The sequence below is a fragment of the Oratosquilla oratoria genome, chromosome 1 (assembly GCF_046742065.1).
Source record: "Oratosquilla oratoria isolate Oo_2021 chromosome 1, ASM4674206v1, whole genome shotgun sequence".
Lineage (NCBI taxonomy): Eukaryota > Metazoa > Arthropoda > Malacostraca > Stomatopoda > Squillidae > Oratosquilla > Oratosquilla oratoria.
The window spans coordinates 57,374,115-57,389,911 of NC_134777.1; the positions used below are offsets into that span (position 1 = coordinate 57,374,115).

Here is a 15,797-nt window from a genome sequence, read left to right on the forward strand (position 1 = left end):
AGGTAAGGATGTTTTTGGGCTTTTATGGATTTGGAAAAGGCTTACAATGGGGTAGACAGGAAGGCACTGTGGGAGGTATTGCAAATATATGTTATAGGAGGAAAACTTATAAGAGCAGTCAAGAGTTTTTACAAGAGCAGTAGAGCTTGTGTTAGGATTAGAAATGGAGAGAGTGAATGGTTTGAGGTAAAGGTGGGACTTCTTCAGGGATGTGTTGTCACCCTGGTTGTTCAATCTATAAATGGATGGGGTGGTGCGAGAGCTAAATGCAAGGGTAGTGGGTCAGGGGTTGGAGATGGTTAAAGAAAATGGAGAAAAGTGGGAAATAAGCCAGTTGTTTTTTGCTGCCGACACTGCGCTTGTAGCAGGATCAGAGGAGGGATTGAGGAAGTTAGTGACAGTTTGAGAAAGTGAGTGAAAGAAGGAAGTTGAAGAGAAATGTGGGCAAAAGTAAGGTGATGAGATGTACAAGGGGAGAGAGTGGAAGCAAGCTGGAAGTAAGTATTAAGGGAGAGAGACTGGAGGAAGGGATTTCTCCCTGTCTTTTTTTCTGCATGAGGGGATGGAGAGGGGGGATCGGCGAATTAATGAAGTGGGTTTGCTGTGGATGTGCTGTGTCTTGCTGACCTAGAGCAGTGGACGGGATGCAGGGATGACCCGTCATCCAGGTGCCAAGATGTGAGGGAGGGAAGAGGGTGGAGGGGAGTGGAGTATGTAGGGGATGGAATGGGTGGGAGTGGTTTCTATGCCTTTTTCTTTGTGGCTACCTCCCGTGTAGGGAGGAAAAAAAGCCTTTGGTATATGTATGTATGTGTGAAATGTTCTACTATACCCGTTGCATTGAGAAATGGCCGTTAGGGCGGAGCACTGGGAGTCTCCCTGTGGTGCCACATATAATTATTTTATAAATTTATTTTATTCTATATTTCTATTTTATAATTTTACAATGTTGCCACATATAATCATATTATAATTTTTTGTCACACACCACTACTGAGGTAAAAATCAAAGCAATGTTTTCTATACAAAGGTTTCGTTTCCTCGAGTCTAGATATGGCATATGATGAAGAGAGAGCGACGTTGCCGCTACATCTAATCTCTGGCCCCGCCCCCCTCACACTGCATTCAGAAAACATTACATCCACACGCATGTTCTCGCCATGGATGCCCATGTGTGGCAACACCGGGAAATCTCCTAGCCACGCCTTAGCGGTCATTTCTCGTTGCGCTGACTATAATGAAATGCACTTCATGAGTAAATATGTGCTTGAAATACTTCTGACATACCTTAAGATGCAGAAATCAAAGACCTGGAGGAAGAAGAAGGGCATAAGGTGGGAGGGTTGTCCTCTGAAGGCCCCGTAGACAAGGAGAAGGGTCACCACAAAAGTACAAAGAGTGATGAACAGGGCAACATTCACTTCATCTGGAAACAAAATAATGTCCTGTAGTTAAGAATTGATACCCTTGGATATACTTAAAGAAATTGTCCTTATCTACCTGAACACATCACAGTAAATCATTATTTAGGGCACCTAAACTAATTAAACCATTTATCACTAAAACTATTACTATCATCACTATCAATATTACTTAAATTACTTTCACTAGAATCAAACACAAACAAATCCATTCATATCACCACCCAGCACTGAATAAATACCTACACAAAATGAACCTGGCCACTGACTCAAAATTGCCCTAGACACAATCACCACACCAAGGACAGTGAATATCTCATCCTGGTCCTAATCTCATCATACAAAGACAGCAGCACATATCCTACTTGAGTGACATGTGGATCAAACTGGAGGTTGTTGACTGTTACCTGAAAACCAATCTCCTGCTAGACCAACATGAGGCAACTGATTTAATGATTGGATTTAACTGTTCTATTAATGTTTTTAATGGAAGGCCACTTCATTAATGAAGGGGCTTTGCTGTGGATGTTCTGTGTCTTGTTGCATTGCTTCTGACCCAGGACAATGGGCAAGATATAGGGATGATCCATCATCCAGGAGGAACCAAGATGAGGGAGAGGAAGGGGTGATGAATGGGAGTGGAATGGGTAGGAGTGGAAATATGCCTTCTGACTTTGGAGGGGGGGAAGAATACGGCCACCAAGTCTTCCCACTTGAGTTGTAAGAGGCGACAAAAATGGGACAGGGATTAGGACTAGGCATCCTTCTCCCTGTAGCCCCATAGGGGACATTCCTAAAAAAAGTAAAGGCATATGAGGGTCTAGGAGTTTTCCAACCAGTACTCAAGGTTTGGGTATTTTAATGTGTGTGGATGTGGTACAGATGAGAGTAAAAGGGAAGAGATAGGTAGTATGTTTGTGAGAAGAAATATGGATGTGTTGGCTTTGAGTGAAACTAAGTTGAGAGGGAAGGGCGAGTGTGAGTTTGGAAGTGTAGATAGGAGGTTCTCAGGAGTGAAGAGAGGAAGAGGGATAGAAGGGGTAGCTATACTAGTAAGTGAAGAGATAGGTAACCACGTAGTGGAGTGGAAGGAGATTTCTTTAAGGTTAATGTGGATGAAGATGAAACTGGGAAGAGAGATGTGGGTTTTTGTAAGTGCATATGGGCCTGGTAGTGAGAAGAGCATAGAGGAAAGGGAGCCTTTTTGGGTGGATTTAAATGAGTGCATAGATTAGGGAGAAATGCCAATGTAGCGGTATTGGGAGACCTTAATGCTAGGGTAGGAAATAAAGCAAAAGACGGAGTGGTTGAAAAGTGTGGAATTCCAGGAAAAATCATAGTGGAGAGTTGATGGTGACGTGTCTAGAGAGTAGATGATAGCAAATAGTGTTTAGGAAGAAATTCAAGCACAAGTATACATGGGAGAGGGAGGTGGATCGAAGGGTGGTAGATAGAGCATTAATGGACTATATAGTGGTAACCAGGAGTATAGTAGGAGGATTTAAGGATGTACATGTTCTAAGGGGAGAAGGTGGGTTGGTGGAAGGTAGGCTGAGAGTGGAGGTTAGATGGAGAAAGAGGAAAAGGACAGAAGGTAGGGAGGTGCTTAGAGTGAACTGCTTAAATGAGAAAGGAGTACAAGAAGCTGAGAGAGGAGTGGGAGGGAGTGAAGAATAGAGTAGAACTAGGAGTGGAGGAGGTATGGGGATGGTTCATGGAGGGAGTCACAAGTAGTGCAATGATGGTGTGTGGATCAAGGAGGATGGGAGGAAATAGAAGGAAGGGTAGTGAATGGTGGGATGAGGAAGCAAAGGTCGTACAAGAAGCAAGCTTTCACAAGTTGGTTACAAAATAGGATAAGAGAATCATATGAGAGGTACAAAGAAAAGAGAAGTAAAGCATAAGATAAAGGAGGCATAGAGCAGATGTGAGATAGGGGAAGAGTATGACAGAAATTTTTGAAAGTAATAAAAAGATGATTTGGAGAGAAATTAAGAGAAGAGGAGGTGAATCAAATAGAGAAGAAAAGGTAAAAGGTGTTGATGGAGAGATGATAATGGAAGACAAGGCAGAGGAAGATGGGCAGAGTATTTTAGGGAGTTGCTAAATGTGAAGGATAGGGAGTGAAAGGTAGTTGCAGTGGAAAGCACTAAGAAAATTATAGTGATTAGTGAGGAAAATGGAGGAGAAATAAGGAAAGATGAAGTGAGGGCAGTTGTTAAGATGATGAGAGCAGGTAAGGCACCTGGGTTGGATGGATGTCATGCAGAATGTCTGAAAAAAGTACTGTGATGGTGGACTGGCTGGTGAGGTTATTTAATGTTTCTTTAAGAGAGGGTAAAGTGCTAGAGGACTGGAGGAGTCCCTGCATAGTTCCACTTTACAAGGGAAAAGGGGACAAGTGTGAGTGTAGTAGTTTCCTACGGATCAGCTTGTTAAGTGTAGTTGGAAAGGCTTATGGGAGGGTCTTCATTGAGAGGATTAGGAGAGGAACAGAGGTAATTGGTGAAGAACAGTGTGGGTTTAGGACAGGTAGGGGTTGTGTAGATCAGATTTTTGTGGTAAGACAGGTATGTGAGAAAGCTATAGGAAACGGTAAGGATCAGCGAAAAAAATACACAGGAGCGACGAGCGATTTCACTCGGGAAAGTTCCAATGTAAGTACATATGTTTACACGGTATAGCTGCTAGAGTTCAATGGCTTACCTAGCCTAGCTTTGTATCAGCTGCATGCGCATGTATACTAGTACATGTTGACTAGACTCTACACGACTATTGTGCTACATAATGCCGCTAGTTGCGAATTGCATGGTACCTGTATGCAGGGAAGTTCATTGGTTGCATGCAGCTAGCTGCCCAATCAATGCGCTGACTACATGTACAATGTACCATACCCAATACCACATCACCGCATGCATACGTACACTGTACATATGCAAACTCGCTCGAGGCCAAGAAGGGAAACTGGGAAATCCCATTTATAACCTCGTTCGCGTATTTATGAGAAAACAAAATAGAATCAAATGTTTGGTTAGTAATTGAAAGTAAATAAATTTAAGTATAAATATGAACATTTGATAATGATATATTTAGTTCATAAATATGGATCTTTGGAGGGAGAATAAAAAATACAAAAATAAAAAATTATTTGTTAGCTAGCTTAGGTTTACGGTAGCTAGGTCTACGTTTGTACGTCACGTCCATGCCAAACTTTCGATGATCGTACATCATGGAGTGATTTCTAGTGAAGCGAGTGAAGATGGTTTGCCCTCAGATTCAGTCTTTTCAGAATCGAGGGAGAGTGTTTTGACGGCAGGAACCACTTCTGGACCAGCAAAGCCTAATTCAAACTCTACAGGCAAGGGCCAAGGAAAACGAAAACCAGTAAAGCATGAATCTACTATACCCTCGTGGAACCTAGATTGGCTTGAAGTGGATCGGGGCAGTGATGGTACTCTAACAGTGTATTGCAAGGCTTGTCGTGCATTTCCACCCCCAACCACTGCCAGTGGAAACAGAGGCACTGTGTCTGCTGATCAGTTTCACCCATTTCCCTCCCCCCAAAATTAAAGGCTGATTTGAAGAAAAAAAAAAAAAAAAAAAAAAAAAAAAAAAATTATATATATATATATATATATTTTTCATGCACACGAGTAATGAGTTAGCCTTCCAATAGTTTGAAGGAAATCAAACCTGCAAAAACATGGGTCTGGAAGTATCAAAAATGGCTCTGGTAATTAAAAAAACAGCTCTGGTGAAATTTAGAAAAAAGAAATGAAAAATGACTGGAAAAAAAAGTATATTTTTTCCCTGATAAGAATGTTTTATGGGGTTTTATGGATCTGGAAAAGCTTATGAGAGGGTAGACAGGAAAGCATTGTGGGAGGTATTGCATATATATGGGATAGGAGGAAAGCTGTTAAGAGCAGTCAAAGGTTTTTATGAGAGTAGTTGAGCACGTGTTAGGACTAGAAATGGAGTGAGTGGTTTGAGGTAAAGGTGGGACTTTGTCATGGATGCATTATGTCACCCTGGCTGTTCAATTTATGCATGGATGGAGTGGTGAAAGAGATAAATGCAAGGGTAGGTCAAGGATTGGAGAAAAGTGGGAGAGAAGCCAGTTGTTGTTTGCTGATGACACTGCACTTGTAGCAGGATCAGAGGAGGGATTGATGAAGTTAGTGACAGCATTTGGGAAGGTGTGCAAAAGAAGGAAATTGAAGATAAATGTGGGTAAAAGTAAGGTGATGAGATGTACAAGGGAAGAATGTGGCAGCAGATTGGAAGTGAGTATTAAGGGAGAGAGACTGGAGGAAGTGAATAGTTTTAGATACTTGGGTGCAAATGTGGTGGGAAAAGGAGGAGTGGAGTTGGAGGTAGAATGTAGATTGAGAGAAAGAAGTAAATGCTTTAGGGGATTAACCTCTTCAGTACGGGCCAAAATCTCGCGGGCAGCATTATCTGCCAGACGTACGATGTGTTGTAATAATACTTGCATCATAAAATATAGTCACCGCTTATATCGATCGCTCTCTTTCACCCGTGAATTTTGATAACCATAGAAAATGTGATGAAGACAGTTTAGAGAGTATGTCATTACGCAGGGGCAACTACAATAAATATAATCAAGACGCCGATATGGCAGCTTCACATATCCACTTGCTCCTCATGCCGCCTACGTATGCGGCACCGTATGGAAGGGGTTAAAAAGTGTGACAAGATATAGACATCTGGGATTGGATGATAAGAGGAGATTGTATGAGGGAGTGATTGTGCCAACAGCACTGTATGGGGCAGAAACATGGAACATAAGAGAGGAAAAGAGGAGTTTGAATGTGTTTGAGATGAGGTGCCTGAGAAGTATGACAAGGGTTACTAGATTGTTTAGAGTGAGAAATGAGGTGAGGAGGAAAACTGGTGTGGAAAGGGAGTTGGGAGATAGGGCTGATGAAAGAGTATTGGGATGGTTTGGACATATGGAAAGAATGAGTGAAGAAAGACTAATAAAAGAGGAGTGGAAGGCTGAGGTGGAAGGAGTGAATGTGAGGGATCAACCTAGGATGAGATGGATGTATGGGGTAAAAGAGGTATTGGGAAAGAGGGGAATTTGTGTTGAGGAAGGATAGGAGAGGACAGAAGATAGGGGTGAATGGAGAATGGTTGTGTATGGATGATGCTGTGATGCATGAGATGGAGTGGGTAGGGGATGGGGGCTGAGGGAGTATGTGTGAGAAACAAAGTGATGCAGCCCAAAGGGATTTCTCTCCATCTTCTCCTTTTCTGCATGAGGGGACAGAGAGGGGGGTCACCGATTTAATGAAGTGGCCTTGCTGTTTCTTGCGACACTGCCTCTGACCCAGGGCAGTGGGCAAGATGCAGGGATGCCCCATTATCCAGGAGGTGCCAAGATAAGAGGGAGGGAGGTGGAGTATGTTAGGGATGGAATGGGTGGGAGTGGTTTTTATGTCTTTGTTTTTTGGCTACCTTCCTTGTAAGGAGGAAAAAGCCCTTGGTGTGTGTGTGTATTAATATCTTTCTGATCTGTATGTCATTAGCCACAAAATGAAATGGTTATGCATGGGAGAACATCATCCTCACCTATTTATCTGGTAGGAACATTTGTTGCCTTGTATCACTGGTTCCAACTCATAAGTATACACCAAAGGCCTTTTCCTCCTATGAGTGGGTGGCCACATCAAAACACACCCACACCACAAACAAACAAAATCTGTTCAAGCACACCTTCCATCTCAGCACTTTGGAGATGAAAGGTCACCTTGTCCCCTATCACACTACTGGAATCAAAAGCAATCCTCCAAGTCACTACTCTTCTATAATATAATCCAAGAGCCAAACCTGGTTTAGCCCCACCACTTCATATATTCATTCTTCCCTACCTGTCTTCATTCACTCAAAATAGATTAAGACAGATATGAGGAACATCACCTTCAGACCTGTCATCAACTTCTTCCACTCCATTTCATCTTTTGTACTTTTTCTTCCTTGTTCAACAGATATTCCACATGCATCTAAAACACCCTCCACTAGCATTTCTCTGCTAGTCTTTCTTCATTTGTTATTTCCATATGTTTAATAGGTTAATTTCAACAATAAAAATTACTCCAGAACCAACCATTATTAAACCTATGTGTGGAAAGAAGGTTGCCCACACTGTATGACAAAGAAAAATCATTCTTTGCATTACTGAAGTGACCATCTCCCTGTGTGGCCAAGATGCAGGGTTCTTTGGTGCAGTTAACAGCCATGAGCTCTGGGTCATGGTATTTATGGGAAGTCATCTCCTGCAAAGAATAAAATGCCATTTTAACATCAGCTTTATATCTTCATCTAAATTCTTACATACATACATATACCAAGGCTTTTTCCCCCTTACAAGGGAGGTAGCCAAAAAGAAAAAGGCATAAAAACCATTCCCACCCATTCCATCCCTAAATACACTCCACTCCCCTCCCTCTTATCTTGGCACCTCCTGGATGACGGATCATCCCTGCACCTTGTCCACTGCCCTGGGTCAGAAGTAGTGTCGCAAGACACAGCACATACACAGCAAGGCCACTTCACTAAATCGGCAACCCCCCCTCCATCCCCCCATGCAGAAAAGGAGAAGACGGTGAGAAATCCCTTTGAGGTGCATCAAATTTTTCTCACACAAACTACCTCACCCCCCATCCCTACACCCATTCCACCTCATGCATCACAACATCAACCATATACAACCATTCTCCATTCACCCATCTTCTGTCCTCTCCCTTCCTTCCTCAACAGACATGCCCCTCTTCCCCAAAGCCCCCTTCACCCCATCCATCCATCTCATCCTAGGTCGATCCCTCATGTTCTCTTTTCTTTTCTTTGTACCTCTCATATGACTCCCTCGTCCTATTTTGTAACCAATCTGTAAAAGCTTGCTTCTTCTCTTCTACAACCTTCTTTCTTTAGCCATCCCACCATTCACTCCCCTTCCTTCTATTTCCTCCGATCCTTCTTGTTCCACACACCATCTTTGCACACTTTGTGACTCCCTTGTTGACCCATCCCCATTCCTCCTCCACACCTAGCTCTATTCTATCCTTCACTCCCACTCCTCTCTCAGCTTCTTGTACTCCTTCTCCTTTTCCTTTTAAGAGTTCACTCTAAGCACCTCCCTACCTTTTCTCCTTTTCCTCTTTCTCCATCTATCCTCCACTCTCAACTTACCTTCCACCAAAAAATTATCTGATATTCCCCCACTCTCTCCCCTTAGCACATGTACATCCTTAACTCTTCCTATTATATTCCTATCTACCACTACATAGTCCATTAATGCTCTATCTACCACCCTTCCATCCACCACCCTCTCCCATGTGTACTTATGCTTGACTTTCTTCCGAAACACCGTATTTGCTATCATCAACTCTCTTTCTAGACACATCTCCACCATCAATTCTCCACTACAATTCTTTCCTGGAACTCCACATTTCCCAACCACTCTATCAATTGGTTCATTTCCTACCCTAGCATTAAGGTCTCCCAGTACTACTACATTGACATTCCTCCCTAATCCCTCTATGCACTCGTTTAAATCCATCCAAAAAGCCTCCCTTTCTTCTACACTCTTCTCACTACCAGGCCCATATGCACTTACAAAAACCCACATCTCCTTTCCCAGTTTCACCTTCATCCACACTGTCCTTGAGGAAACCTCCTTCCACTCCACTACACGTTTACTTATCTCTTCACTTACTAGTATAGCCACCCCCTCTCTTCACTCCTGATAACCTCCCAAACTCACACTCGCCCTTCCCTCTCAACTTAGTTTCACTCAAAGCTAACACATCCATACTACCTATCTCTTCCCTTCTACTCTCATCTGTACCACATCCACGCACATTAAAAGACCCAAACCTTAGGGTGCTGGTTGGAAAATTCCTACACCCTCTTATGCCTTTACTTTTTTTAGGAATGTCCCCTGTGGGGCTACAGGGAGAAGGATGCCTGGTCCCAATCCCCATCCCATTTTTCTCACCTCTTATGATCCAAGTGGTAATACTTGGTGGCAGTATTCTTTTCCCCCACCACAGGGTAGGCAAAACAAGGATATGAAATTCAGAGAAATGGTACAGGACAGCCACAAGGGGTTGGGGGACAGCATAATGGAGGGACAGTAGCAGTAATAAAAGTTTCATCATTTCTCTGTGAACAGTCTTCCTCTATCACAGACAAAATGATGTATGGCTCTGGTCCATAGGGGTGCCCCATATCGACCCTAAAGTATCAACTGCATGCTACTTTGCCATAACAACCTGCAGCCAATACCCCAGATAGGGGTACATACATATACCAAAAAGAACCTTTCTCCATTATAAGTATGGGTAGGGGACAGCAAAGACATGCACACATCCTTCACCCATCTCACAACTATCCAGTACCGATTTGTTGCTCCCTGCCTCATCTGAGCACTTTTACCCAAGGCCCACCTTTTACCCCACCATTATCAGTCTTCCCCTCAAGTTCACTCTATCATCTCTGCTTTTCACACTCTTCTTGTTAGTTTTTCTTCAGTCTTTCTATATACCCAAATTATCCTATATTATTTTATCAACTCTATTTGCCAGTTCTCTTTCTAGCCCTCATCTCACCTCACTCAATCTTTGTAAACCTGCTGACACTTGGTCTCCAGACTGGACTCAAGATCAACTATATTTCTTCCACCTCTTCACATAAGGAGAGCTGACAATCCTTCCTCCTACTATCATAAGCTGATGACACAGAAAGTCACATTAATAAAATATACACACCAGTCCAAAGGTTTTTCCTAGAGTTCAATAACAGGGCACAAGGACCATTTCCAGCCACTGTAGGCTTGTAGGTTCCCAGTTACCATTAGGGCTATTCCGATTCTATTCAACCAAAGGTAACCTCTCCTTCATTAAATATATATGAATACAGCAAAAGGTGTATCTCCATTCCTTATAAGGGAAATTGCCAAGTTAAAGCACACACACACATGAAATACATAAGGTATGTTGTTCCACACAATTTTAAATCTATTGAAGGGCTATCACTGCTGTGGAGAGTTTTGCAAAGGGGTAAAGGATAGAACTGATCATGCCATTAACAAATGCAAATTTCTTACCACAGTGAGTTGATCACTACTGTCTGCTTGAAGACCTTGGTTGCCCAACATCTCTGGATGCACCACAACCACTGCTATCAGTGACAATGCCATCAGGTTCAGTAGCTGCCAAAGATACATAATACCAATGAAATACCCAAAAAGAACACCTTAAGTGCCACCATATTCATAAAAACAGGTTCTGGTACTAATTTATCTCATGACAAGCATGCACACACTATACAAACATTAATCTCTCACCATGTGCCAAAACCCTATGAAGATTGTTCCGATTCGAACATGACAACAGAGGAAGCAGGTCCATGGGTCCTGGTTATTACGCATGGCCTCCCACCGTACCCTCATCATACGTACCCCCTCTGCCCCCCATACACACCCTGCTTCAGAGCTTGCACGGGGTGAATGACATTCAAGACCAGGAGGAGGGTCCTCCGTTGGTACAGAGCCAACTGTGTCATAGCCAGCTGTGTCAGGAGAATTCATAAATAAATATTCATCTTAGATATCAATTCTCACACTCTTAAACCCAATCCACTGACATGTCACTTCACTTAAGAATTCTATTTGGACTCATGACAATTTTATCTAAATGATTTTCCACTTCTCAAATGAGATAAAACAAATTCTGCATTAAAATTCCTCACCAGCACATGGTCTGCTTGATCCCTCTGCCCCTATATTTCTGCGGTCGAAATTAAAGGTGCGCATTGGGGCAGCTGTATCAACTACATTAGGTTCTAAAATACTGGTCACCCTCCTGCCCTGGTCTACTGTCGCTTGCGGTCCTTCTTCCTCTTCCTGCTATAAAAGAAATGAAACGTATTAATCTATGTCTCTAATCCATATGTAGATGAAGTAAATGTATAATACACTAAAGCAAATGGACTAGTAGGCCATCATACATAATAGCAGTACTGTATTGTGTTGCAAGGCCATGGACTTCATACAATGAGTTGAGACAATAGATTGGTTGATTGAGGGAGAGAATGGATCAATGTTAACAAAACAGCAGTTTTGCAATCCAGTTATATATATATATATATATATATAAAAGGCTACATGGTAACCAGGTAAATAGCTCCTGGGGTGGTTACCTAGCCAGTCATTGGTCAAATAGCCCATATGGAAGTATATGGCTATTTAGTCAGGAAGTATCCTGGATAGTGTATATAGGAAGAACCTACTTAAAATTATTTTCATGTCTGAATGTTTTTAAAAATTATGCAACAGTAATTATAAGATGCATTTTATATATTCTTTTTATTCATCTTCAAAATATTTATTATTAAGGCAAACTATTGCCCTCAAAATCCTAATCAATTTTACATTTCATCCAAGTCTCAGTGTGTGGGGGATCCAGGGCTCTGGTTAGCCAGCCAATTAGAGGAAATACAAAGTTCACAACCTCAAGGTGTGATCCTTAATCATTTCTGTGGCTCAGTATTGTGATATCAAAGGTCACCACCTTGTTCACCATGTAGGGTGTGAACCTTGAATATTCATACTTCAAGATTCATGTTGCAACACTGAAAACTAGGTCAATATAATCCCCTCTTTCATCAACTTTACCCAATAACCAATTAATACAGTATATGGAGCCTGGACACCTATACAACCCCATGCCTTTCATTTACCTTTCAAGCAGGGAGCAAGCACATAAGTCCTTTGCTACCTTGTTTCACCTAGAGACGCAACACTTGCATTTGTAAGACTCAGTTTTGTTAAACATGGGTGGAATCTAATCGAGACAATTTCCCAGACATTATTTTTGATGATCACACTGACATTTCTAAAATGAGACAATATTTCACAACACTTGCATTCGTAAGACTCAGTTTAGTTAAACATGGGTAGAATCTAATCAAGACAATTTCCCAGACATGATTTTTGATGATCACACTGACATTTCTAAAATGAGAATATATTTCACAAATGATACATGGTCTGTCACACAAGTGTGTATCACAAGGAAATGTACACTTGTGGGGATGACCTTCATAGCAAATCATCAGCTGTGTGTAATGTTTGTCTTCACTGGAATCACTTGGGCTGTGTTGGCAGGAAAACTAAACCGAAGACAAAGTTCTGGTTCTGTAGACAGTGCTATCTGTACAATCTTATAGATCATGCATGGAAATTCCAGTCATCACAGTTTATTGAACTTAATATGCAATAGTCATTATAAAAATCTATTAATTTTTCAATATGTCTCAAATATCGGTGAATGAATACTTTTAATTTAGCATGTTTGATGTATAATGTAGAAATGTGTGTAAATTTATCTTATAAATGAAGTTTGATTTTAAATACATTCCAAGGTAAATTAACTGAGCATGTATAATTGTGTCATTTTTATAATGTTTACAGCATCCAGAATTTGAAAGGACTAAATGTAGCATAGCATATTTATAATTAGTGTTGCACAGATCTTAAAACAATCCTACATGAACATAATCTAAATATTGGTGCTACTATGTACACCATTCAGGATTCTTAACCCACACATAGTTATTGTATTAGATCCACTTCAATTTTGCCCCCCCCCCTTCCAATTCCAAATTATCTTTTTGTTTTATTTAAAATCCATCTAGGGAGCATCTGAGACAATTTCCTTTCAATCAGTATATCATATATCATATTTATCCAGCAGCTGTTGATTTTTCTGTAAATCTCCTAAACTACAAAATATTTCTTAAAGAGTACGGAAGAGACTATGAAAATAAAACAATAAATACAAATCACCTAAGCAAAATCGTTCCATTTCCTCAAGACATCATCCCTTCAATATAACCAACTCAAACTGTTTTGACTACATACCAACAATTTCATGAAACCAACTGAGACAAATTGCTGCATGAAAGGAGTCATGACAAAAAACTCTCCTTTAGGCTCGAGATCACTCCCCTTCTTTATTTACTTTAAAAAATTCTGTACAACCATCAATACAACATTCTTCTGAAGAACACCTCACTTGTTCACATTTTCATGGGCTGCTCTGTTATTTGGTACATTTTCCTGAGCACTCTCCAGGCAATATCATTCATATCTAGAAATACTCTGTTAACCTCTTGTATGTGGCTCCACCTTCTCCTGAATAAAATAATTTAGCACTAGCAAGTAAAAAATCTGGTGTGTCATGACTAAGAGGTTCAATGAGGCCATAACTGAATAAAATAATCTGGTATTGATCAGTCAAACACATAAAGTGTGTCACTGTGATCAAAAGGGTTGACTTGTCTATCCCTAAATTTTCAAACTTCTCCTCTTCACCTCATTAATCATCTTTATATCTCCCCTTCCACTTCTTCTCAGATGCAGATGAAAAGTATGAGGAAGGGAATGAGGAAGAAGTGAAGGCAAAAGAGAAGAAAGAATATAAAATCTTGCAATGAATATTATATACTATGATATGCCCTCCTACTGCCCATGATATACATGGCACTAATCAAAACCTGTATGTCTACTCAACAATTATGATTCCTTTTAACCAGTTTGGAAACAGTTATAAGATATATCCCAAGTTTCATTTAGTTTAGTTTTTATTTTACAATCAAATACACAGATATAAAAATACAATGTCTAAAATTGCAAGGATGACACAAAAAGCATTTGAAACTTGTTTCCATTGTGGTCCTCATTAATAAACCAATAGTGATGCTCATTTATAAATTTTCTGACCAATACCATAGGTCATCTTGCCATTTGTATGTACTTTGCCCTTTCATAAGAAATTTAGTTGAAAATATCATGTGAAACTCAAAAATAGACCTGCAAGTCTTTTTTAAATCCCAAAATTTGCCCCCTATCCCAAAACAGGTCTACAAAAACTATCATTACTAAATCTTCTATAACCTATACTCACAAGTATTCCCATGTATTTAATCTCCTTCTTGAGTCAATTTCTTTCATAAGATAAAGCCACAACCATAGAAATCAAATTTCCAAAATTAGTGCTCTCCGTTAAGTTCGTATGCATGCTCATAGATTAAAACTCACTGACAACCCCATGCTTAAGGTGAAGTGCAGCCTCTCAATTATTATCAAGTTAGGTTAAAGCAGAATATTAGGGGTTTAGGCTCTGAAATGTCAAATTGTCTTCTCCAGAATTACCAACTGCTGGTATAAATTCTACTTTGATTTTTTTTTTACATCAGTTTGAAGTTCACCTAATTAATTGAATCTTGAGTTAGGTGCAAAGCAATAGCAAAACAATTAAATTTCACTTCCATAAATCCTGGTTTAGATCTACGAACTGTTTCTGATTGAAATAAAACTGCTTTACTATTACACTGTAACACTGACTTACAGCTGGCTGGCTGGTTGGCTGGCTGAAAAAATAAAAAATCCTCATCCAAACATTTCTAAAATGGTTACATAGTATAATTACATGCCCTCATAATGGTCACGCAAGAAAAACATTCAGCTGTCAAACAAAATCGTCAAGAATATATTTTAACATGATGGCTACTACGATTTTGCGATCTATGCCACCTGAGTAAGCAAATACTACCTCAGTCCCAATGGCAAACGTGAAATATCTGATTGTGATCGCTCAGAGATATAAAGAGCACAGAAAGATTATCCCTGTTCCGGCAACGATGGCCTATGGTACGATCCTGATAACAAACGAGCAGTATTCCTTAGCTAGAAGTTGTACATGTCTCCAAGGCGAGCTACGCTCACAATCAAACTTATATCAATGAATAAACACTATTACTTACGTCCGAGGGCTTTCGAGACAACATTAAGCTATGAGAGTTGACCCTCCGTCAGTGCACACAATAAATATTTCAAGTAATCATGAGAGCAATCTGTCAAATAAAAGATACGAGACTTTTCCAGCAACGCTTTCACAGTTGATGACAACAAATATGGTGAAGAAGTGCAGTAGTACGCATGCGTTGATTGGTCCGCAGCAGCCGTGACGTCACAAGAAAAACAGTAATCGCGTTGGTACCGCACACCATTCAAGGTGGGTGAGAGAAAGGCAGATAGATAGATAGATAGATAGATAGATAGACTTTATTTGGCAATAAATCAATGTACATGAAGTGCAAATAATGAGAAGAACACATAGTTCGAAATAATAAATGTAAATTGCCGAGGATAACACAAAAAGCATGAACGCTTATTTCCATTGTGGTCCTCATCAGGTAATTTTTCTACATTAAGTCACACGGACAAACATACATAGGGGGTTGAGGGGACCAGAGACACTCATGAGTAATACCAGTCAGTACACA

The 15,797-nt window shown here is 40.6% G+C and overlaps 1 protein-coding gene across 5 annotated transcripts in view; it reads right to left on the minus strand.

The window, feature by feature from the left end:
• LOC143027758 (tetraspanning orphan receptor) overlaps positions 1–15,444 on the minus strand; it is a 35,919-nt gene extending 20,475 nt beyond the window's left edge. Inside the window, exons 1-7 of one of the 5 annotated variants that reach the window (XM_076189489.1) lie at positions 15,276–15,418; positions 14,861–14,882; positions 11,199–11,355; positions 10,795–11,018; positions 10,555–10,659; positions 7,555–7,723; positions 1,288–1,426 (exon numbers count right to left, since the gene is read on the minus strand). In XM_076189489.1, coding sequence (XP_076045604.1) covers positions 1,288–1,426; positions 7,555–7,723; positions 10,555–10,659; positions 10,795–11,018; positions 11,199–11,262 — 701 coding nt within the window. In that variant the 5' untranslated portion in view covers positions 11,263–11,355; positions 14,861–14,882; positions 15,276–15,418. Of the gene's footprint in view, positions 1–1,287; positions 1,427–7,554; positions 7,724–10,554; positions 10,660–10,794; positions 11,019–11,198; positions 11,356–14,860; positions 14,883–15,064; positions 15,180–15,275 lie in introns of those variants that run through there. The other 4 variants (XM_076189591.1, XM_076189319.1, XM_076189401.1 and 1 more) reach the window with 4 other exon arrangements.
• Between the last annotated feature and the right edge of the window lie 353 nt (positions 15,445–15,797).